General features: G+C 42.3%; 3 protein-coding genes across 8 annotated transcripts in view; 1 reads left to right on the forward strand and 2 right to left on the reverse strand.

The window, feature by feature from the left end:
- Window positions 1–1,100: 1,100 nt before the first annotated feature.
- On the reverse strand, window positions 1,101–3,330 carry LOC106566893 (E3 ubiquitin/ISG15 ligase TRIM25). Its single transcript, XM_014135448.3, has one exon. The coding sequence runs from the start codon at window positions 3,230–3,232 to the stop codon at window positions 1,607–1,609; it is 1,626 nt and encodes a 541-aa protein (XP_013990923.1). The 5' UTR covers window positions 3,233–3,330; the 3' UTR covers window positions 1,101–1,606.
- A 5,374-nt stretch (window positions 3,331–8,704) lies between these two features.
- On the forward strand, window positions 8,705–12,868 carry LOC106566894 (twist-related protein 2). Its single transcript, XM_014135449.3, has 2 exons — window positions 8,705–9,734; window positions 12,089–12,868. Exon 1 carries the CDS (start codon window positions 9,037–9,039, stop codon window positions 9,616–9,618), a length of 582 nt encoding a protein of 193 aa, XP_013990924.1. The 5' UTR covers window positions 8,705–9,036; the 3' UTR covers window positions 9,619–9,734; window positions 12,089–12,868.
- A 141-nt stretch (window positions 12,869–13,009) lies between these two features.
- LOC106566895 (histone deacetylase 7) overlaps window positions 13,010–25,641 on the reverse strand; it is a 66,803-nt gene continuing 54,171 nt past the window's right edge. For all 6 annotated transcript variants that reach the window (XM_014135453.3, XM_014135451.3, XM_014135452.3 and 3 more), the window contains 7 exons: window positions 25,357–25,476; window positions 25,026–25,123; window positions 23,592–23,710; window positions 21,442–21,575; window positions 19,962–20,043; window positions 18,085–18,223; window positions 13,010–17,780 (listed from right to left, as the gene is read on the reverse strand). In XM_014135453.3, the coding sequence (XP_013990928.1) occupies window positions 17,738–17,780; window positions 18,085–18,223; window positions 19,962–20,043; window positions 21,442–21,575; window positions 23,592–23,710; window positions 25,026–25,123; window positions 25,357–25,476 (735 nt within the window). In that variant the 3' untranslated portion in view covers window positions 13,010–17,737. The remainder of the gene's footprint in view (window positions 17,781–18,084; window positions 18,224–19,961; window positions 20,044–21,441; window positions 21,576–23,591; window positions 23,711–25,025; window positions 25,124–25,356; window positions 25,477–25,641) is intronic.

Genomic DNA, 25,641 nt, shown 5'->3' on the forward strand with positions numbered 1-25,641 from the left:
TAGGCCGTCATTGTAAATAAGAATTTGTTCTTAACTGACTTGCCTTGTTAAATGAAAAAAAATAGGCTACTATGGGAGCACAGCTTTTGAAACAACTGTCAAACTATTTAGACAATCCTATCAGCCAATCAGGGCTGTGTATGTAAATATCTTCAAATGTGTTTCCTAACACCCACATGATGAGACTGACCATTTCAAAAGCCAAAGGAGGCTCAGAGACACACATTATTTTCATTAAATAAGCACACACTGGGATTTATTTGACATACAGTGATGATTTGAAAAAATAATGGGGGCTTTAAAAAACAGGTACACAAATATAATCTGCTTAAATAGAAAGTGCATCAACAATAATTCAAACACAATACCACTACATCAATAAACATGTATTTAGTGATGGAGAATACCATTTGCATAGTTTTAGAGCTTTTGCCAAAAATGATCTTTGGTGTCTGGTTACAACAGAACATTGCCTTAAACTAAAATGAACTGTGGACCTGTCACGACTTCCGCCGAGGTCGGTTCCTCTCCTTGTTCGGGCGGCGTTCGGCGGTCGACGTCACCGGTCTTCTAGCCATCGCCGATCCACCTTTCATTTTCCATTGGTTTTGTCTTTATTTTCTACACACCTGGTTTTCATTCTCCAATTCCATGTTCATGTATTTAACCCTCTGTTTCCCCCATGTTTGTTGTGTGTGATTATTTCTATGTTCAGTTCGGTTCATGATGGCTGGTTTTTCCACGGGTGCTGTGTTCACTCGTGCGTTATGTTTACCGTTTATTGTTGGTCAAGTGTATTGTTACCTTGTGCCTTTATTTTGAGTAAAGTATGTTGCTCACTCATTCTGCTCTCCTGCGCCTGACTTCCTGCACCAGCTACACCCACCTTCTGACAGAACCTACATCCTGTTGCTCATTTTTATTTATACAGGTTAAATCTTTCATAGCATTAGCTCCTGATAGTAGGTTGTTGGACCAATGCACAAGTTTGTGTGCATGTAGGATGCAAAGACATGGAATTTTGACAACAGACAAATGACTGCATATCAGATTTAGCAATACAAGCCTTGAATCAAAGACAAAAATTCAGCAAAGCACAATAGCAGTATAACTGTTTATTCTGTACATTATGATTCCAAAGTGGACTGATTTTCTAATAAAATTACAACGCACACATTTCTTGTCATGTTGTCAACAACTGTCAAATTTGAAAATAAAGTAGCTGATATTCACATGTACTATGGCACATTATTTTTGCACTATATCAGCTCTAAAAAAACTCAATAACATAACACCACATAGATCTGGCTATTTACTAAATTTACCCATGCAACAAATTCAATCAGAACATTCCTTTCATTGTGAATAACAAGATACATCTATACTGACGATGTCTAATGATGTACTGTGGAGCAACTAAAGGACTAGCATGGACAACATTTTTGAATATTCATAGATATATTCAAACAGAGATTTAGATTGACCTATTTTACCCATATATTTATCCGTAATAATCATAATAACAAATAAGGTATTTCTTTGGTTAGTCAGTAGCAAAGGCATTTCAAGCCCAGGTGGACATACTAAGGGGGAGGCTGAGGGAGGGTTACACTCCACTCTGTAGCGTGATCCAGGACTGTGCTCTGGTGGAGTGGATGCTGAACGCAGGGTACACAGGCTCTCTGAACACAGCTCTGAACGTGTGCAGATGTTCCCGACAGTCCTTGGTGCTGTGGAAGATCAGTGTTCCCCCCTCATAGTCCAGAGCCACCTCCACCCTCAGCGGCTGATTGGCCATCTCCGCCAGCGCCACGTTTGAGGAGGCATGGCATGCCGTCAGCTTCTTGTTCTTCCACTGCAAACGCCAGGAGACCTGGTTATGCCCCAGCCGGCTGTGGTCACCCCTCCTGGGCATGCTCTTGTAGCACAAGCCCACTGACCACATGCTCTGGTCGCCCATCTCCACCACCCAGATGTGCTCCCCGCTGGTGATGCTCTGGGAGCACAGGACCTGGGGCGCAGTACTGAACCTCTCTGGGTTATCAGCGTAGGCCTGCTTGGTACCGCTGTACTTGACTGTCCGCAGGTCGTTGGAGAGCAGCAGGCTGGTGTGGGCCGTGCTGAGGTTAAAGGTCAGCTCCAGAGGGTTTAACAGGACGTGGAGAGACTGGAGGAGCCGAGCCATCTCTGCCCTGAAGTCCTCCATCCTCAGGCTGGCCTGGAGCCGCTTGGGGTTCAGAGGGACCTTGCTGGGCACTCTGGCCACGGTGCCCGTCACGACCTCCCTGAGCTGGGGCTCAATTAGCAGGAACCTGTTGATGAACAGACACTTCTCTGTCTCTGTGAGGACCTCAGTGGTGCGCTGGTGGGCCTCCATCAGCTGCTGCTGCTGTTCTTCTAGAAGCCCGAGGCCATTCTGCCAGCTCTCCCTACGATGGCTTCTCTCCTTTTCCAGCAGCAGGCTCATCCTGTCCTTGTACCTGCTCACCAGGCCGGCCATGCTGTCCATCAAAGCCACAGACTTGGACAGCAGCTTGTCTCCCACAGCCTCAGAGGTGCTCTGGTCCTCAGCAGCCCTCTGTAGCAGGGTCTCGGTCAGCTGCAGCCTGGTGGCCACCGCCTTGCTCTGAATCTCCAGGACCCGCCTCATTTCCTCCTCGGCTGCCTCGAACGCCAGGACATCATGATTCTGGTGGGTGCCCTCAATGAAGCAGTTGGCGCAGAGAGAGGTCATGTCGCTGGCGCAGTAGTACTCCAGCAGGCGTCCGTGGATGGCACAACCTCTCTGGCCCAGCTGAGTCTGGGGCTCTACCAAGTCATGGCTCCTGAAGGACTCCCTCTCAGAGTGGTGCTGCAGGTGCCTGGCACACAGGGACGCCTCACACTTTAGGCAGGTCTTAATGGCCAGTGTCTCTATGTCCAGGCAGTGGTCACAGCGCACCTTCAGCGGCTCTCTCTTCAGGTGGTCCGCTGGCGCAACGGCCCTGTAGCCTTCTATGATGCCGCAGAGCTTGAAGTTCCTTTGCAGGGTCTCTGTACCGCCGTACTCTTCTCTGCACTCAGGGCATTGAGGCGAGCTCTTCTCTCCACCGCTGACATCTGTAGCCTTCTGAATGCAGGCCAAGCAGTAGTTATGGCCACAGGGCAGATACACGGGATCCGTGTAGAGCTGCAGGCAGATAGGGCAGCTGAGCTCATGTTCTAACAGCTCCTTTGGTTTAGACAGAGACATGGTCCTTCCTTATTCAGTTTAATTCTCCACACTGGACTCACAACACACTGAAGAGACAGAGGGAATGAGAGCAAGTCAAGGAAGTAACATTTGACATTTGCTGGCAAAGCAAAGTTGAAATGTGTGCTGAGCAACATTCCGAGAGGTGATTGTCCCCAAGATTTCTGCCATAGGGGCAGTCCTTGACAGTAAGCTGCCTGTACACATCGTTATTAAAATATGTTAACCAAAAGTCTTAAAAAAAATATAACTCAGTCACAATGATTGAAACCGCTCTGTCACATTGAGGAAACTGCAAGGTGAGATGGGGCAAGTCAGTATTGTACATACTGTGTAAACACGTGTCCCATCATACTGTGTTTACTGTAAACACCTCACTCTAAATGTCTCCCAGCTCTTGGAAAAATGGGTGTTTTGTTTTATGTTTGTACAGAAGTTACAAGGTTTAATTGAGGTCGATAAGAAGAGGTCTCTATTTTTTGTTTATTTATTTAGCACGCTAAAAATAAGCTAACAGAAAATTCAGTGCAGGGTTTAAGACTAAACAGGGGAAGGAAAAAAAGGTCAAAAAGCCCAGCAAGTTCAAGTTTGTTTATTTGTCATATACACATGACATACAGGGGCTTGTCAGTTGGCCCTCCTGGTGGCCCTCCTGGTGGTCATGAAAAATGACATACATCATTACAAAAAACATATGGCCTAGATAACAAACAACAAACAGACTGATGAAACAAATTAAACATTAGGCCTATCTTTTTTAGTATATTCATATCATGGAATTGTGCATGTTTCTGCACAAAATAACAAAAGTAAACAATAAACAGACTAGTTTTCATGCATTGAATCTTGAATGTTGACAGTATGTCAGGGAGAGAATAAAAAATACATTCCAGGCCACTATCCATCCACCCATCCACTACTTATCCACTGTTAGAGGGACTTTGGCGTCCTCTGCTGGATGTCTGGACCAAACTCCTGGTAATAAGCTGGGCTTTGAAGTGGCACCACAGGTACCAAACTCCTGGTAATAAGCCAGGCTTTGAAGTGGCACCACAGGTACCAAACTCCTGGTAATAAGCTGGGCTTTGAAGTGGCACCACAGGTACCAAACTCCTGGTAATAAGCCGGGCTTTGAAGTGGCACCACAGGTACCAAACTCCTGGTAATAACCTGGGATTTGAAGTGGCACCACAGGTACCAAACTCCTGGTAATAAGCCGGGCTTTGAAGTGGCACCACAGGTACCAAACTCCTGGTAATAAGCCGGGCTTTGAAGTGGCACCACAGGTACCAAACTCCTGGTAATAAGCCGGGCTTTGAAGTGGCACCACAGGTACCAAACTCCTGGTAATAAGCCGGGCTTTGAAGTGGCACCACAGGTACCAAACTCCTGGTAATAAGCCGGGCTTTGAAGTGGCACCACAGGTACCAAACTCCTGGTAATAAGCCGGGCTTTGAAGTGGCACCACAGGTACCAAACTCCTGGTAATAAGCCGGGCTTTGAAGTGGCACCACAGGTACCAAACTCCTGGTAATAAGCCGGGCTTTGAAGTGGCACCACAGGTACCAAACTCCTGGTAATAAGCTGGGCTTTGAAGTGGCACCACTTTCTTTATTCATTTCATTGCACCCTTTTCTCCAAAATGAGAGAAAGAGAGAGAGAGAGAGAGAGAGAGAGAGAGAGAGAGAGAGAGAGAGAGAAATTTGTCGGAAATCCTTGGAAAGAATCAGTAATGCCTGCATATTTTTTGGGTTTATAAACTTTATCCCTAAAAGTGGATTCTAAAGCCCCCATCTTGGAACAGTAAAGTAACAGATGTTATTTCTGACATTAAAAGGGATTTTACAAAAGCCAACTTCAAGTTCCTCAAATGTGGAACATATCCCACAGCTATTCAAGCAACGTCAATTATAAAGAACACACCACTTTTATTCCTACTACCTGTACATACTGATACTGTACATACTGTTTTCTATACAGTAGTTTACTTAACACAGTACTACCTTTTAGGCCTATTTCTATCAAACATCTATCTACATTTCCTAAGGTATCACGAGAAAGCAGCCAAACTTTTAGATATGTTAAGGAGACAATGAGATTTCAGTAGTTCAGAAACACAGACAATATAGCTTATTTACTGCAACTGTCTGTTATCCAAGCCATGCCCATTCCTGCTCTAACCATAACATTAGTGGATACCCCTCTGACCCTGACCTGTGTCCAAATCTATATCACCTCTACCCCTGCTGCACCCGCTCAGCATACCCAAACTTTAGACGTGCAGCCCCCTTCCCCCTCAAAGCCTGCCCACAGGAAGTGTCTCTTTACTGGAGGAAATGGAGGCCAGATGTGGGGGTGTCCCACAGCTTTGGGCAGTGGGGTGAACAGTGCCTGTGTGACAGGAGGGAGGGCATAGTGTCCCTGTTGGAATTTGTGCAATTCATCACTTTGTTAGCTTCTATTGTTTGGGATTGGTTCGAGTGTTATTTAAAAGTATCTGGCATGTGGAAAACAAACAATAATTGAACGTGCAATAGAGTTTTGCTTCAAGGCTGCCAACGTTTCACACGCAAAATATTGCAAGAATAATTGAAATCTCCCTATGTTGAGTCATATCTTACTCACCACCTTCCACAATATATATTAAATAGGGAATCTGACTGCAAAATGAGTTCTCAGGAATTGAGATATCAAAGCAGTGTGTTTGCAGTCATCATTACATCTTAGTGGGTTACACTTTGGAGATCTCTGCTTTATGACAGCTCATTTCTTTTGTTGAATTAGATGTAGACTGAGGTCACAGCTAAAGTATTAGACATTCCTGTGGATGTCAGCCATGCTATGATATAGACATGTTCCCTCACACACAACAGTTTCACGGTGTCCTACTCTGATACGCTAGCTGTGAGCCGCTTCAGTCCATTTCTAAGTAGATTTAGCACAACTGGTGGGTTCAGAACTATTTCCAGTCAAGTTGTCTTTTCCAGCATTTTTGGTTTTGATGGTCACAGTTTTGATGTCTTTTCATTGTTTGGTGTGTTGACCACTGCAAAGAAAAGAGAGAGAGAGAGTAAAAAAGAGAAAATAGTGGCCGAAACATTATGTCACATCCCTGACGAGGAAATGAAATGTGCAACATCAATCAGGCAGAGTAGAGATCAAAGAGCGCCCCACACTCCATCTGGTTCTGTTTGGAGAGACTTTTCTCTCCCTGCCTCTCTCCTTCATTCGTTCCCTTTTTCCTTCTCTGAGCGTGGGTCCTTCTTGTTTTTCCTGTCAGGCATTCCTCCATGTTACAGAGACAATGACATAGTGACACGCGAGAGGACGATATCTGCCTGTTCTTAAACACCTCTCCTTTTATATCTGAACTGAAGATGATTCACTGTTGCTCTGATTGAATAAAGGTATCAGGTATAGTCATGCCCTGTCATCACATCTATATATCAAATGATGAAGTAATGTTTGTGTTACTGGGATGTTGGTGTATATATGCATGTCTGTCTATGCATGTGGTGCATGTGTGTGTGTGTGTGTGCGTGTGTGCGTGTGTGTGTGTAAGGGCATATATGTGTGCGTGTGCATATGTGCGAGGGTGTGTATATAACCTCATCATGGGATAATATATTTTGCCGTCTCTCTCAGTGGAAATATTTAGGCTAAGTCCTCGTTTGAGCGTGCAGTTCAAACAGAAGAAGGCAGAGATTTCTTCCCTTTTCCAGACGTCGGCTATCTCCGGGGGGAGGGGGGGGGGGGGGGGGGCTTCCATACAACACAGGCCATTGTGAGCATGCTTGGCCCCTCTCTAGAAATGTGCTGTGTATATGTGTGTTTATATCAACCCTGATATCAATTTTCCATTATTCCATTAGCTCTGAGATATTTATTTTTACGGTGAGGGTGTTCAATGGGATTGTAATTTATAAATAGTTTGATCATTCACAGGCGTCGTGATGACTCCGGAAAGGACACACAAGCTGATTTGTTTAAAGAGCTATATTTAAAATTGACCTTTACATTCCTGAATGTTATACACAACATAATGAATGCATTCTGCCTCCTAACAACGCACCCAATTGTCCAGATGCTGTGCATCTACACCCTTTGAAGGTAATGTTGTTTGTTATACTAGGCTTATACATTGACCAGTGTTGGGTATACATTCAGGAGGTCAATTTCCTGACGACACCAATGGAATTATTTAAAATCCACAGCCTTTACCGCCCATCTGGGCTGGACAGTGGAAGTCTGACATGTTAATGATATATTTATAGGTAAGACAGTAGTAAGTGACTTTTGTTTGTTTATTGTAAGTACCTTGACAAGAAGTCTCTTTCTGCAGAATTCCACATTTCTTCAGAGAACAACCCAAACCTCATACTAAATGCATTCAATTGATTTAATGTCCAAACATTGCATCTGTAGTGCGACACAATTCAATATTCCTGATGTATATTAAGTGCACTTTTAAGTTGGAGGGCGTTCATTGAACTGTTTTGGACTGATGCATGTTCGAATCTAATCTCTGAAAGTCAAACAATAGATTTTGTTCTTTGTTGTGGATGTCTGCCATATTTGAGAACCTACTGATGGTGGTAGAACTGAAGGCTGTGTTCTTGTTCTGGCACAGTGGATGAAACAAAGGTTCCCAGAGGCACGCCTTGGATTCAGAACCTCTCATTCTATCCTTTGCTTGAGCTAATTTTGCTATTAGACTTCACTGCTACTCTGGTATGCCAGTTTCCCCTTTAGCCTACTGCTCAGAACACTGCGCCAAGACTCCAGTAAAATAAAACCAATCTGAAAACACTGTCTCTGATGCTTGTTCTGATTTACGAAACGAATGAAACTGTGGAACTGAATCCAGTGAAACTGTGCATTTGTTGTATATTTCATCCAGGGTATGGGCAGATGATTCGGTTATGTAGGCTACAGATGAAAGATAACAATAACCTAGTACCATAGTATCTATCCACCTAAAACTACTGAAACTGCAGAGTCTTTAATTATTCGAAGAAAACTGGGCACACTGATGAGGAGTTATAGTATATCATGTAAGCAGAATATTGTCTTGATTTCAAACGGTAAAGGGAAGCACTTTTGAAGCCTCTCTCTTTTGACTTTCAAGTATTTCCTACGTTCCAAAATCCAAAAGAATTGATGATGGTGTTGAGTTGTGGAGACTTTAGAAGGGAAAACGGTGTGGGGGAGGGGAACGACTTGTTTTGAAAGAAATCTGGAACCTATAAACTTGGACAACTTCTACGAGGAAAAAAAACGCCAGAATATCCCCATCTGATTGGTCAACCCACGTGCCTTTGTCTCCGCCTCATCCCTTTACCCTTACCAATCACCAAACGCATTCTCTTCCTGTTATGCTTGGCCTGGCTGTGCCTTAGAACCCAGCTGAGCCAATCTGTGGAACAGATGGGTGGGAACTTACAAGTTCCATCCTCTTTCTTCTTTAAAAAGCCAGATGCAGGTTGGCTGCTGTCTTACATTGATCTAGGATACTAGATGCAACTGCTGTTCTGAATGTAGCGAGCAGATTGTAGTGTTAGATTGTTGTAATGTCTAGGTGTAGGCAACATATGGATTTCCAATACTGAGAATTTATTAATTTTCCATTCGCTTTCTCTACCTAGCAGCCCTGCAAGATCACTTCGGGTATTTCTATATACAGGCTTGCCAGAAAAGAAAGAAACTAAAGGGGGCATAGCACATTAGAGGGCCTTAAGGAGAGAACAGAGGAGTGGGATAGAAACAGTGTAGCTGTAGAAACAGGGTTAGGTAGATAGACTGCCATGAGAGAGGATCCGTCAAGCTGTGGTGAATACCCTGAGGGAGGGGTGGTGTCCAGTGAGGAGGAGCCAGACTGTGCTCCAATCAAATACCCTGTGGTGGTGGTAACACCAGGGGCCGGCGGGCGCAAGAGTGTCACCAGGAAAGACAACATTTTATCGCCAACAGAGGACAACAAGTCAACAACAGGAGGGCCTCCCAGTTTGATCCCATCAGGACCCAAGAGGCCTAAGAAGAGTCCCCAGCCCTCCCTGTCTCCTCTCCCCATCCCAGGCCAGCCCCTGGAGGACCCTCAGCACCAACGGGTGATCGCCAATGTACGGGAGCGCCAACGGACGCAGTCCCTGAACGACGCTTTTGCCTCGCTGCGTAAGATCATCCCCACGCTCCCCTCGGACAAGCTGAGCAAGATCCAGATCCTAAAGCTGGCCTCGCGTTACATTGACTTCCTCTACCAGGTCCTGCAGAGCGACGAGATGGATGCCAAGCTGGCCAGCTGTAACTACCTAGCCCACGAGAGACTCAGCTATGCATTCTCAGTGTGGAGGATGGAGGGGGCCTGGTCCATGTCTGCTACCCACTAGCCCTGTCACCTACCTCTCTAACATCCCCTCCCCCAGCCAATCTCCCATGACCTCTGACCCCTGCTCTCTGACCCTCATCCTCACATCATCTAACTCCTCTTATCATTCTACACCAGGTATGCACTCCGACTGCCGAGATACAAACCATACAGTACATACTCAATATTATCTTTCCAAAGCAAAATCTCACTGTTTTATACTGCATGCAAGGAAGTAATAATTGAACAGATCTGCTGAAGGTGATTCAGATATAAACATAGGGCAACACCTGGTGTTTTATTAGAGTATTGAATGCCATGCTGGACATTTGTCAGAATGAAACCCAGTAACTATTACCAAGTAAGTGAATCACAAGGGAGGATCATAGGACAGCGCATCTTAGGTTACCACAATTCTCTTTTTACATTCAAGGTATACAGTAACTATTCTACAAGATCAGTTTATATTGAACATGTATATAAAATAGTAGCTTGTTGTATCCCATGATTATCAGCTGGACTATGGACCTAATAGGAGGAAGTAGAGCTGTTATTTCATACATTTTGTAACAAATAACGTTGAACTCTGACAAATCGCTCCATACAGTAGGTATCTTCTTTTTATTATCTATACACATACAAATTGAATTTAGATCAGAAATCATGAACATAATCATATGCAACTTCTTCATAGACTTGATGTTGTTATTATCCCATAGTCTCATACATAACTCATTGTGTCCCATAGTCTCATACATAACTCATTGTGTCCCATAGTCTCATACATAACTCATTGTGTACCATAGTCTCATACATAACTCATTGTATCCCATAGTCTCATACATAACACATTGTATCCCATAGTCTCATACATAACTCATTGTATCCCATAGTCTCATACATAACTCATTGTATCCCATTGTCTCATACATAACTCATTGTATCCCATAGTCTCATACATTTCTTAGACACTGACCTATTCATAATAATCAACCTTAGAAGCCAAATGATTGTGGAAAAAGTAACACAAGTTTCACTTTCCAATAAAAGAACAATTCCATTTATTTATTTAGGTGCAAAAACTTTCCTTTGAAATACTTTCCTTTCATTTTGGCTTAAACTTGCTACGTTGCACAAAAATGAGATAGTTCTTGACAAGGCTGAACAAAAACAAACTGGTTGAGAGAAACCATGCAGCAGTTAGCTTTCAAAGGAGAAGTGATGGCTGCCTACTGCACTCCCACAAACCACGGAGTTTGATGAAAGTGGTGTCATTGATTGGTTCAGTTCCAGCGATCCATGTTAAAGACGGCTGTCAGACGCCTCATCAGTGGCTGTGCCTCCCTCCACCAGTAGCCACACATTTGGCCTTTGCCATGTGAAACCACTGCTTTACCCACTTCATTCCCAATGCAGGAAAACCCTCAGAACGTATCATTAAACTGTCCACAAGATGTACCACTACCATGCTTCTGAGGGAAGTATTTTTCATAGTACATTCAGCACAGTGTGTTCATACAACCTAGTCCACGTTGACAAGTTATTTTCTGTGACATTCACAAATAATACTGTCCTCTAGAAATTGTGTTTGAGGTGAATGAAAGCTACATACCCTTTAATCTCTTACTTAATACCATGTGAAATGAAAGTGGCCTGTATAGGCAGCTAGATGTGAGAAATGCATTCTCAGACAGTGTTTGTTGGGATGGCCTTTGTTATGGTTCAGTCTTCAAGCGGACTCTGAAGACATTCTTTGCTCCTTTCTCGTTAGGGTCCTGTAGTATTCTCCAGTTCGTCTGCTTAGCCTTTTCTGTTCATTTTTGTATTCATATACATGTGAATACAGTATGCACATGTTCTCCCTGCTATTCCGTATGGTTGCCTTGGTATGTGTGTGTGTATATGCCACATAAATACAATTTTTTTTAGGCATCGATGTTTATCCGTGTCTTTCAAGATGGCCGCTACAGCTCACCAGTTGTTGCACCGCTGTCAGATTGCTTCCTTATTAATTAAGGAGATCAAATACACATTGGTGTTTTAGCCTGCGTTGGTCTCATCGCTAAACTTATTGCCACACACTTTGGCTTTAGATTGACCAACTGTTCTAAGTTTATACTTATATTTGAGGTTACTTTTGTCTTTTATGTGCATGTTTATTGATATTATCCAGTTACATTTAATAGAAATACCACATTTTACTAGGACATGGTCAACAAAACACCCAGCCCTAACCTCCAAACAAAACAGGGGCAGGGAAAATGGACATAAACAGCTCAATACTAAAGGGAGTTTTTATTCCCATTACTTTTTCCCCTGGGAGTTGAACCAGTTTAACTGTTAGAGAGTGCAGAGGGATTTTGTTAGGCGTCATGGACTAATCATTTGTGCTTTCTTCAACACAAAAGGAAATGGCATATTTTTCATTACGTAACACTTACAGAATGTTTGAAGCACGTAGCACTTACAGAATCTTGTGTCTGTCTCCCCAGCACCGTACCAAGGCGTCTGAGAAGCCTCCACCTGTTGGTCTGCAATCCCTTTGTTTACTGATTTGGACCTACATCTCTGGACCAACTAAATCAAAGATATGAGCCTGCCCTCACTCTGGAGAGGTACTGTAGAGAGACTCAGCTTCCTCGAGCCCACACAGAATCTATGGGACAATGATTCAGAGCTACTAGCAGGTCTAGAAGAGGGACAACTATAGCTTTTTAGGACCTGGAAATTGCAACTTGTGACTTGGAAACAATTTGGTAAACAAATGTAAGTTGCAGATATTAATGGGAATATTCCTATTGTAGTGTAACTACATGTAGTACAGAACTGTTTGTAAACCAAAACACAATTCCTCATTAAAAGGGAATCAGTTGGTGTAAGATAATAGAATGAGTACTTGAGCATCTTTGAAGCACCTTTCTCAGCCCCATCTTATTGCCAATCTCACCTTAAAGCATACACCCTGTACTGCGACTACACCAAAATGGACAAGTCCACCATCAGCATCCAAAATGTATGACCAAACATTTGGAGATGGATGATGACACAATAACATTTCTAAACGCCAAATACATAGGAAATACAGCGATTATCCTTCTTTGAGTTTGTGTGTGAAAGAACCTGGGTTACCAGGTTATCTACGTGTTACCCTGTCAGCATAAATTAGTATAGCACAGACTTCCTTAATGAGGCCCAAGTGTCTGCTCAGGCAGACCAGGGTATAATTGCCCATAAAGCTGTTGTTCTTTTGGGGAAAATAAGGCCTCTAAAATATTTATTGGTTGTCTGGTTGGAAAGAAATCCTATGATATGCCCAACCACAGAAGCACATGTGGATACATGTATTAGTGGACCAGGAAAGTACACCGTATATCCAACATGTTGTCACACCTACAATTCTGTACACACAAAAATGACAATAAAAAAAATTTAATGAAGAGAAAAACAGTACAAAATAGACATTCTTTCTATACATACATAGGAAATATGTAGGAAAAAAATTAACACAAGGTAAATAAAAAGTATGAAAAAAAGACTCTGTTATTCTTAACTCCAGTTAGTGAAGGCTACCAATACTTGACTCAAGGCACATGCGTGATGTATTTTGGTATTGAGTATCTATTTACAGTGACTTTAAGAAATAGAGCATAAAAAGGACAATTTTAAAGGAAATCAAGAGGAGCGGCCCACTTGTCACTAAGACAATAAGAGTGTTGCCCATAGGCCCCTGGAAGTCTTTACAGGAAAGGTAATGTACAGTATTCAACACACTTTCTCTAACATTACTTCATAGACAACAGATACCCACCGGTGTACTACGAGACAAAGAACACAGGCACTGTTCTACGAGAATATGAATAATGGTGGTTACTTATATTTCGTTTTATACAAGTCTTTGAGGGGATCTTATGGGCAAACATTGCCCAGAGTCTTGAAAACAACCACCCCAAAACAAATAGTTAGTACAAACAATAATGAATATTGAAAACTGCCAATGGCCTCCTACACACATATACAGATTTTTATTTTTATTTGAACCAGTTTGCTACAGCACAAAAGTAGTCCTGCAGCAACAGGAAATGTGAATTATGTGAATTATAATTAATGGACAGTATTGTAGAGATTGATACATTTTTTTAAAGTGGACTTTTTATTTTATTTTACCCCAAATACACTACAAGGTTTACATTTCCTGCATTTCAGGAAAGTTCTCCGGCAACAGGGTGATCAAATTTCAATCCTACATCTGTAGCCATCCACAGTGGTTGGTAGAGTATAGTAAGAAAAGACTATAAGACTTGTTAGCATGGTTATCGTTATCTCTCTCTCTCAACGACAACTAGGGGAGAGGATGAAGCTAAGGTTAGAGAAGAATGTTTAGTTAAGACAAGATTGACGTGTATCACCAGCGTACATGCCACTGTATTGGCGCACCAGCAGAGAGAATGTTCCTGAAAAAATATGCCTTGTAAATGCTTTCTTTCTGCAGTGGTTAGTCAGAATTGGATGCTCTCTCTCACTCTCCTCTTCGATTTCCAACAGAGAAAACACAGTAATACACATTACTAGAGAGCTTATGATACATTTAGACATTTAGCCACATTCCATAGAAGTATGGGGTCATATACAAAATAATATTGTGAATCTGAAAACAAATGTCAATTTCTCAATTTGATGGTGGGCAGTTTTTTTTTCATCCACTGAAGAACCTCTAAAAATGAGTGCAATCTAGATGAAATGTTCATTAAGACAAACTACATAAGCCCAGAATGAATATAGAAAACGAACCATGGAATGTGCTACACATTTCAATTCACAACAAAAACGATCTACACTGGACGTCATGAACACACAAAAAAGGCCTCAGGACATGTTAACAAACTAGTTTCAGTTTGGATGTGTGCAGATACAGTATATCTGAAAATCTATAATCAGCATGATGTCAAGTACTGTATCATACATACAACTGGAGTACAAGAGACACTTCCTACACAAGGCCTAAGGGAGAAGTATGCACCATCATAGTAAAGCCACATCTCCATCAGTGGAGGCTCCTCAGAGGAGGAAGGGGAGGACCATCCTCAGTGAATTTCATAAAATTGAATGAATTAGATAAAACTATACTATTCACGTCACCAAATAATGAATTAAAACACAGTTTTGCAATGAAAGTCTACAGTAGCCTCAACAGCACTCTGTAGGGTAGCACCATGGTGTAGCACCATGGTCCATCCTCCTCTGGGTACATTGACTTGTCCTCCAACCTATCTGAGCTCTTGCAGCATGAATGACATGTTGTCCACCCAGTCAAAGGATCAGAGACAGAGAATGAATTTAGTACTGAACGCATAAGCTAGAGCTAGCTAGCACTGCAGTGCATAACATGTGGTGAGTAGTTGACTCAAAGAGAGAAAGACAATAGTTGAACAATTTTGAACAAAGTAATTTCTTCCAAAATATAGAAGCAAGAAAGAGTCATTTTCACTTTCACTTACTTAGATAGCCTATGCAGCTAGCTAGTTTAGCCTGCTTAAATACTCTTCTCGAACAGAGGGATGCTATGTTAGCTAGCTGGCTATGACTATCCAACAAAACACTGGAACTCTTCCAAGTCAAGGTAAGATTTTGGTTTTACAAATGTATTGCCTCCGGGGCCCGCTGGTGCAGGTGCTAAACTGCTTACTGGCTGTACACTGTAACGTTACTGCATGATCATAGCGGGTTTACTAACGCATTAGTTATATTAGCTATGTTGACTATGACGTTACTTTAGCTAATATGGTGACAACGATGTAGACTGTGTGTAGCGGTTATGATATGGTTTGGCATGGAAAGTTTATTTTTGCCTGGTCACATTCAGCTGATGTGTTGTGCATTGAAGTCCACAAGCGAAAGGTGAGAGGAGGAGAAAAAAAACATGTAAAAATGAGAGCGCATAGATGCGAGAAGGAATACAACGTGGCTGCTATGAAAGTGAACTGTATTTACGCGTGATTAGGGGTGTATTCATTCTGCCGATTCTGTTGTAAAACATTTCTTAAATGGAAGCAAACAGAACGAAATGGAGATAAACATACCTGAATTTGTCCAATAGAAACTTGTTTGCAACTGTTGGACTAATGATTACACCCTAGATCAGCGAGATGCAGACAAGAGTGTACAAGGTGATATTGAATGTGTCACGGTCTGTCACCTCAAATGTTTCTCTTGACCTGTGTGCATCTACGTTGTAAACTTTCATTCATAGGCTAGGTTGTAGCAACATGATGGGTTTAGGTAATATTTGAGTATCATGAAGTAGCCTAAACCTATCACTGTTACAGTGAACTGGGTGAATGGAATATGAATGACAGCCATCTAATATGCTGTAATAGAATAAGGCCAAGCTCATAAAAAAAAGAAATCGTCCTCCCTCATCTTAAATGGCACCGACCACCACTGACCTCCATAGTGCTAACAGTAATAGTATTTTGGTTGGTCCACGAAACAAACAGAGCAACACTATAAAGAAGGTTTTCACATAAAATAATACACTCAGTTTAACTGTATTCAACTCCGCTTGATATTACTGTCCTTGGATAATATCAAGGGAACTGAACTGTCAAATGAATGTACACAATAAATGTCTATCCACAGGTCAAAATTCTGGTCCTGCAAAAACAAACATTAACGTACAGTAACACCGTAACCACACTGGTCCATCTGCAGTAATACAGTCCCACTGCAGCCATATTGAAGACCGGTTTCTTTGGGAGATCTCCATGAAGTGCATTAGAGCCTTTGACTAGCATCATAAACAATACAATGGCATAGGAATGAACATAGAACTAGTATTTCCTTCCAAACAGTGGTAGGTCTTCAGCTCTTCGTAAGATTCATTGGTTTAATTGTTTCAGTTCATCCAGTTTGTATACTATATATCCTCGAGACAGGAGGTATAATTTTGGTCCTCATCATGTCAGTGGTGAGACATAAAGGGAAATAGCGTGCATGTCTACAATGCCTTTCTGAGTGTGTGTGTTTGTGTGTGTCCCTGCCAACAATATATAAAGACACTTGTCTATGAACAGCAGTGGAAAGTATTTGTAATACAATCTGGCCAAACAGGATTTTTTCGTAAATGCACTTTCTATAAATACTCATTGTGTATACATGCCGGTAGAAATGTAGAATGCATAAGTCTTCTTTTTAGAATGTGAGTGGATTTTAGAGGACAACAATATCTTCCAATCTTCAAAGTTGAACAGATCATTAAATAATCTCGAACTTTAGTTTCCCCGAGGTTTGGAATTTTCAACGGTTCACATTACGGAATGCACAGTGCAAAAACAAAAACAACAGATAAGACCACAGTCATCCAAATCTTCATTTTCTTCTTATTTTTTTGTATTTTTTTAGTGGTTAAACTATTAATGACATCATCGAGGACCGACTGAGCCATTCAACAGTTGCCAGGTGCTGGCCGGTCCCCTCCAGGCTCTCTCTCTCTCTCTCCCTCTGTCTGTCCAGGGCCTTCCTCAGACAGACTGGGGTCTGCTCTGCTCACTGACACAACAACAGACACCCACAGACCTGGTGCTAAGTAATCCCTCCTTCAAGGGCACATCTTCTTTTAGTCTCTATGGCCTGTATTATTCACAGACACTGGGGAAACAAGACAATGGCTGGGAAGTATTTCCTTACTGTAAGTGCCTCCACAAGTCCTTTATGTCTGTACTTGTTTTAAAGGCCAAAGAGTGGTCAATATGACGGCACAGGGCTGGTATGGACGTATCCTTCTGGATACACACAATATAAATGACTCTGTCTTGCTAGGGCTAGACCACGGACAGAGTAAAATAATCAGTTGTTTGAGAGAACATCTTTTATCTCACATATACACTGACAGGGCTTTGGTGTGGCTTAGCAGGCTACATTAGTTCCCCTGTGTTGAGTTCACTCTTCGCTGTGTTAAGTTGCGCTGCATACAGTCTGAGGAGAATGGACAGTGGTCTTTGAGGCACTGTGTGGCTTTAAGGTCTCATTGGTTAAGGCAGAGTTCCATAATCTACACTCCTCCCCTTCGTCGTGTGACAGCGCAGGATCTCCAAGGCTATTGGGACGTCCTGGAGGAGGTCTCTGAGGTCAAAAGTCAGCATCTTTTACATGGAATCGTCGTCGTGCTCCATAGGCTCGTCGGGGAGGCTGGGGGGCAAACACATAGAGAAGATGGTTAGGAAAAGCATCATGCATCATATTTGTACAGTACTGTACAGGGGAGCCTGCCCTTTACTGTGAGAGTGTTTAGAAGTGTTTGAGAGTGTTTAGGAGTGTTTGAGAGTGTTTGAGAGTGTTTGAGAGTGTTTAGGAGTGTTTAGGAGTGTTTAGGAGTGTTTAGGAGTGTTTGAGAGTGTTTGAGAGTGTTTGAGAGTGTTTGAGAGTGTTTAGGAGTGTTTAGGAGTGTTTGAGAGTGTTTAGGAGTGTTTGTGTACATGTGCCCCTGTCGTACCTCTTGCTGGTCAGGACCCCCACAGAGAGAGAGGCCAGAGCATTGACAGCATCAGTCTCCTCACAGTCTCTTCTCTGAGCACCCACGAAGGACAGGCCCACGGAGCTACTGAACGTCTTTAGGGACTGCCAATACTGACCTGAAAAACAGACAGAGAATCTTTTGGGCTATACAGTAGGAGAGAGTGGGGTAATTGAGCCAATTGCCATTGGAGTAAGTTGAGCAAATTACAGTGGGGTTTTTTTATTTCTTTTTTTACATATATTCCGATTATTTCCGTGTACAGTGCCTTGCAAAAGTATTCATCCCCCTTGGCGTTTCTCCTATTTTGTTGCATTACAACATGACATTTAAATGGATTTTTACTTGGATTTCATGTAATGGACATACACAAAATAGTCCAAATTGGTGAAGAGAAACGAAAAAAAATTACTTGTTTAAAAAAAAGTTAAATAAAAGAAAACAGGAAAAGTGGTGCGTGCATATGTATTCACCCCCTATGAAGCCCCTAAATAAGATATGGTGCAACCAATTACCTTCAGAAGTCACATAATTAGTTAAATAAAGTCAACCTGTGTGCAATCTAAGTGTCACATGATCTGTCACATGATCTCAGTATATATAGACCTGGTCTGAAAGGCCCCAGAGTCTGCAACACCACTAAGCAAGGGGCACCACCAAGGAAGCAGCACCATGAAGACCAAGGAGCTCTCCAAACAGGTCAGGAACAAAGTTGTGGAGAAGTACAGATCAGGGTTGGGTTATAAAAAAATATCCGAACTTTGAACATCCAACGGAGCACCATTAAATCCATTATTAAAAAATGGAAAGAATATGGCACCACAACAAACCTGCCAAGAGAGGGCTGCCCACCAAAACCCACGGACCAGGCAAGGAGGGCATTAATCAGAGAGGCAACAAAGAGACAAAAGATAACCCTGAAGGAGCTGCAAAGCTCCACAGCGGAGATTGGAGTATCTGTCCATAGGACCACTTTAAGCAGTACACTCCACAGAGCTGGACTTTACGGAAGCGTGGCCAGAAAAAATCCATTGCTTAAAGAAAAGAATAAGCAAACATATTTGGTGTTCGCCAAAAGGCATGTGGGAGACTCCCCAAACATATGGAAGAAGGTACTCTGGTCAGATGAGACTAAAATTGAGCTTTTTGGCCATCAAGGAAAACGCTATGTCTGGCGCAAACCCAAGATTTCGCATCACCCCGAGAACACCATCCCCACAGTGAAGCATGGTGGTTTTGCATTTTGCATTTTCTAAGTGGTATGCATGTTGTGTAAATCAAATGATTCAACCCCCCCAAAATCTATTTTAATTCCAGGTTAAAAGGCAACACAAAATAGGAAAAATGCCAAGGGGGGCGAATATTTTCGCAAGCAACTGTATACACAACATCCTGAAATATATGTAGATATCTTTGTTAAAAGAATACTATATTTCCCTTGACGGAGTGAAGCTGAATGTAAAACATGAATGTAAAACAAACACCCCACTCTGCCCTACATTATGTGTGTTTATTCTGTGTGTTTTTTTGCCTAAACCAGAGCCAGTAAGCACACACACTTGAATGAGCAGTGAGCACTTTGGCTGCAGTCAGAAGGTCTAATCGTCCAAATGGTATAAAAGCTAGTCCCTCATACTGTATGGGCCCATATGGTGAAAGATGAATATTATTAATAGCCTTGTAGCCTAATGTATTAAATCATTGTGTGTACTCAGGAAGTCTGCATTTCACAATAATTAGGATCAGACCAGAATAAAGGGATAGACAAAAATAGAATAGAGAGACAGAGGGAAAAGAGGGACAGTGCTGTACTGTATGAAAAAGAGACATAAGGAGTAGAATGACTGTTTACCCACCATGTATCTGTATGACTCTCTGTAGCGAGCAAACACTGTTAGCATTGGGCTTCTGCAGCAGCACCTCCTCTGACAAAGGCTCCTGTATGGACAACACAGTGGGAGAGGAAACCATCAGGCCACTAATCAACATCATCCTCCTTTCCAGCCCTCAACATCTTTCCTCTTATTTACAGTGCATTTGGAAAGTATTCAGACCCCTTGACTTTTTCCACATTATGTTATGTTACAGCCTAATTCGAAAATGTACTAAAGTGTTTTTCGTCCTCATAAATCTACACACAATACCCCATAATGACAAAGCAAAAAAATATAATTTTTTTTGCACAAAAATAAATAATGGAAACGTATATATTTACATAAGTATTCAGACTCTTTACTCAGTACTTTGTTGAAGCACCCTTGGCAGCGATTACAGCCTCAAGTCTTCTTGGGTATGACGCTACAAGCTTGGCACACCTGTATTTGGGGAGATTCTCCCATTCTTCTCTGCAGATCCTTTCAAGCTCTGTCAGGTTGGATGGGGAGCGTCGCTGCACAGCTATTTTCAGGTCTCTCCAGAGATATTTGATCGGGTTCACGTCTGGGCTCTGGCTGGCCCAGTCAAGGACATTCACAGACTTTGCCCGTCTGAGGTCCTGAGCGCTCTGGAGCAGGTTTTCATTAAGGATCTCTCTATGCTTTGCTCTGTTCATCTTTCCCTCGATCCTGACTAGTCTCCCAGTCCCTGCGCTGAAAAACATCACCACAGCATGATGCTGAAACCACCATGCTTCACCATAGGGATGGTGCCAGGTTTCCTCCAGACGTGACGCTTGGCATTCAGGCCAAAGAGTTCAATCTAGGTATCATCAGACCAGAAAATCTTGTTTCTCATGGTCAGAGTCCTTTAGGTGCCTTTTGGCAAACTTCAAGCGGGCTGTCATGTGCCAATTAATTGATTTTACCACAGGTGGACTCCAATCAAGTTGTAGAAACATCTCAAGGATGATCAATGGAAACAGGATGCACCTGAGCTCATTTTTGAGTCTCATTTTTACATTTGAATATTTTTTACATTTTAGTCATTTAGCAGACGCTCTTATCCAGAGCGACTTACAGTAGTGAATGCATACATTTCATAAAAAAAAAATTTTGTACTGGCCCCCCGTGGGAATCGAACCCACAACCCTGGCGTTGCAAACACCGTGCTCTACCAAAGGGTCTGAATACTTATTTAAATAAGGTGTTTCTAATAATCTGTTTTCGCTTTGTCATTATGGGGTATTGTGTGTAGATAGATAAGGAAAAAGGCTGTAATGTAACAAAATGTGGGAAAAGTCAAGGGGTCTGATTACTTTCCGAATGCACTATATATGATTGAATATTCCTTATGAGGCTATAGACTTCACATTCCTTTGTGGTATACTTAACATGATTTATGAAGGGGTTTAAAAGTAGTTCATAAACTGCTTTAATGCACCTTAAACCAGTCTCTCACCTCAATGCCCAGGAGAGCGCTGACGCAGGCCTCGGAGGCGTCGCAGATGGCCGTGAGGTCGTGACCTCCCTCCAGGGCCATGATCACCCGGCCTCCAGCCAGACCCATCAGCTGCCGGGTCAGGAACCCAAAACCTGATGGACACATCAAAAACAACACAGTCGATATGGGATGTTGTGGACAATTAAGCACATAAACTTTGCATGTTAAACTAGCCTAAATCATGTTCAATGAGGCATGTGTGCCAACTCCTTTTCTAGACTGACAACATGGCCATATACAGTGCCTTCAGAATGTATTCACACCCCTTGACTTTTTTCACATTTTGTTGTGTTACAGCCTGAATTTAAAATTGATTAATTTGAGATTTTGTGTCACTGGCCTACACACAATACCCAATAATGTCAAAGTGGAATTTTTTACAAATTAATTTAAAATGAAAACCTGAAATGTCTTGAGTCAATAAGTATTCAACCCCTTTGTTATGGCAAGCCTAAATAAGTTCAGGGGTAGATATTTGCTTAACAAGCCACATAATAAATTGAATGGACTCACTGTGTGCAATAATAGTGTTTAACATGATTTTTGAATGACTGCCTCATCTCTGTACCCCACACATACAATTATCTGTAAGGTCCCTCAGAAGAGCGGTGAATTTCAAACACAGATTCAACCACAAATACCAGGGAGGTTTTCCAATGCCTCGCAAAGATGGGTAGATGGGTAAAAATACAATAAGCAGACATTGAATATCTCTTTGAGCATGGTGAAGTTATTAATTACACGTTGGATGGTGTATCAATACACCCATTTACAACAAAGATACAAATAAAAAAATAGAATCAAATCAAATGTATTTGCCTCATGCGCCAAAAACAACAGAAAATATTTACTAAATAAACTAAAGTAAAACATTTAAAAAGTAACACAATAAAATAACAATAACGAGGCATCCTTCCTAACTCAATTTCAAGAGGGGAAGGAAACCGCTCAGGGATTTCACCATGATGTCAATGGTGACTTTAAAACAATTACAGAGTTTAATGGCTGTGATAGAAGAAAACTGATGATCAACAACATTTCAGTTACTCTACAATACTAACCTAAATGACAGAGTGAAAATAAGGAAGCCTGTACAGAATACAAATATTCCAAAACATGCATCCTGTTTGCAATAAGGCACTAAAGTAAAACTGCACAAATTGTGGCAAAGAAATTAACATTATATCCTGAATACAAAGCGTTATGTTTGGGGAAAATACAACACAACACATCACTGAGTACCACTCTTCATATTTTCAAGAATGGTGGTGGCTGCATCATGTTATAGGTATGTTTGTCATCGGCAAGGTCTAGGGAGTTTTTCAGGATAAAAAGAAACGAAATAGAGCTAAGCACAGGCACAATCCTAAAGGAAAACCTGGTTCAATCTGTTTCCAACAGACACCGGGAGACAAATTCACCTTTCAGCAGGACAATAACCTAAAACACAAGGAGTTGCTTACCAAGAGGATATGTTATGTTCCTGAGTGGCCTAGTTAAATTTTAGACTAAAATCGCCTTGAAAATCTATGGCAAGACATGAAAAAACAACCAACTTGACAGAGCTTGAAGATAAAAACATTTTACTGTACAATCCAGGTGTACAAAGCTCTTAGAAACTTAACCAGAAAGACTCACAGCTGTAATCGCTGCCAAAGGTGATTCTAACATTGTATTGACTCAGGGGTGTGAATACTTATGCAAATTAGATATTTCTGTATTTCATTTTGAATTCATTTGCAAAAATGTCTAAAAACATGTTTTCACTTTGTCATTATGGGGTATGCTGTGTAGATAGGTGAGATAAAAAATCTATGTAATCCATTTTGAATTCAGGCTGTAACACAACTAAATGTGGAATAAGCCAAGGAGTATTAATACTTTCTGAAGGCACTGTACCAATCTTAATGACATTTACAGCACAGATTCATATAAATCAATAAAGACACACATTTACAACAGTGATGCAACCAGGTCAGCGTGTACCAGGTCAAGGCTTATAAATGTCTTACCTTCTATTTATCAAGAACTAACTAGCAAAGCTCTGAAACCACTGTACAAGCTAGCTCATGGTCTAACGTGTACTGTTTGAGGAAAGCCTTGCTTACATTTGGCGGTGACCTTGTACCCCCCTAGAGGTGCAGGGTGTCCCTCTGCTGCATCGAACCCTGAGGAGACCAGGACCACATCAGGGGAGAACTCCTGAGCTATGGGCATCACCACCGTCCTGCAGGGAGAAACAACAGCATTTCAACAACACCTCGACAATATTTACTCCACAAACAGCCCTGTCTGGCTGTTAATGACAGTGAAGAGAGCAGGGTTGAGGTCGAGCTGCAGGGGCCTCCTGTTGTTTTCTGGACTGGCGTCAGCCACTTCTCTCTGTTAGAGAGTCAACCAGCACAGCACAGAACAGAGCAGGACCACTAGCTAGCGAGGGAGCTAACGCAGGCATCTCTGCTGCCGCCCGAGTTCAAAGCCTCCATAAGCACGTCTGGTTCCCATTTGGAGCTTGTCACTCTCCTCACGTCACTGACAGCCTGCCATCTGGGATCCATTTGGGTTCATTATCCTGCGTTTGGATTCCTCCAGCCCAGACCCCCCCCACTCCCCACCACACTAACCAACCCTGCCTCCCCTGCAGACCAATAAAACCTCCCCTACTCCCCTGTGAGCCCAGCTATAGGCAGACTACAGGGAGAACAAGAGAAAGAGGGAGAGGGCTCATTAAAGATCAATCAAAGCAAGGGAAGGAGAGAGGTAGGGAGAAGAGGAGAAGAGGAATGAGACAGAGGAGACAAGGAGGTGGTGGGGGTGCATTCCTTACCCCTGGAGTTTAGAGAAACTGACTGAGAACGTTTCACCAACAAACTTGTTAGACATTTTAAATCTGTGTGGGACAGACATGTGTGGCAACAAAATGGTGGTGTCTTTTCAGATTCAAAAACAGAGGTTTTATTATTATTTCCAAGGGTGGTGTACTACTGTGTGGAAAAGAGAGGTGTAATAGGAATATTAAACCCTGGTTTCTTATTACGTTGAAGTTAAAAACGTATGTTGAAACTTTTCCAGGACTATGTTGTCATTCTCATTTTGTTACACTGGCTTAGAGGTGGGGCCCACCCACCACTGTCTGTGGTCGCCACAGTTTCCTACGGTTGCCACCAGACAGACGACCTAACCAAAATACAGAAACTTCATTAGAACCTGAACCACCCACCGGTGGCAATTAAGTGCTATGGAGGAAGTGGCAGTGAAATGTCTGTTTAATACAACAACCACCAAACCTGGAGACAATTTAATCTCACACATAAAACATAGAACATTGGGACCGTACACATGCACTTCAAATGACTCCGATTCAGAAATGCGTCAAGAGGTTTTGCACTTCAATCAAATTACAGTCAATACCGTATGAGGGGAGAAGGGGGTCTTTCTAGAAAGTGACAAGGTAAGACCTTTGTTTTTTCATAGTTACAGAAATGGGGACGGGTGGACATTGATGTTTAAACCAGAAAGGATCATGGTCAGAGCTGTCGTACCTAAAAGCAGCGATGTACTCAGCATCACTCATAGGGGGGTCCAGACCTCCAGTCCAGGCCACGTTGACGTTGAAGCCTTCTCCAGCACCAGATCCCACCTACAACACAGGCACACAGAGAGACCTACTGAGACGATGCATTCTCCATGGAGATGTGGTCAATAACATAGAGGTGCTAGAGGAACAACACGTGTAATAGAACGTCTCCTAAACACACTAAGACCCTTGAGCAGACATCTGTCCGCTGTTACTTTGGAACCTAGCTAGATGTCATGCCCATTGTCCTACTGGCAGAATGCCCGGTGTAGAGCTGACCCAACGATGTCACTTACCTCAGCTGGCCCCCCGCTGCCAGGGAAGAAGTTGCCGTCATCATAGCGATGCAGTGAGATATACAGCACACTGGGATCATTGTAAAACACTTCCTGGGTCCCATTACCATGGTGAACATCCTAGCAACAGGACAGAGATGGAAGAGAAGATTTGGTTACATTAAATCACATAACTGCTAGCTTATTTTATGTCATATCCTAGACCTGGCCAATAGTAACAAATAAAGCAATGTGAGACAGAACTCACATGTGTATACATACATGTTTACTTGTGTATACATACAT

This window comes from Salmo salar, chromosome 13 (genome assembly GCF_965601325.2).
Source record: "Salmo salar chromosome 13, fSalSal1, whole genome shotgun sequence".
NCBI lineage: Eukaryota > Metazoa > Chordata > Actinopteri > Salmoniformes > Salmonidae > Salmo > Salmo salar.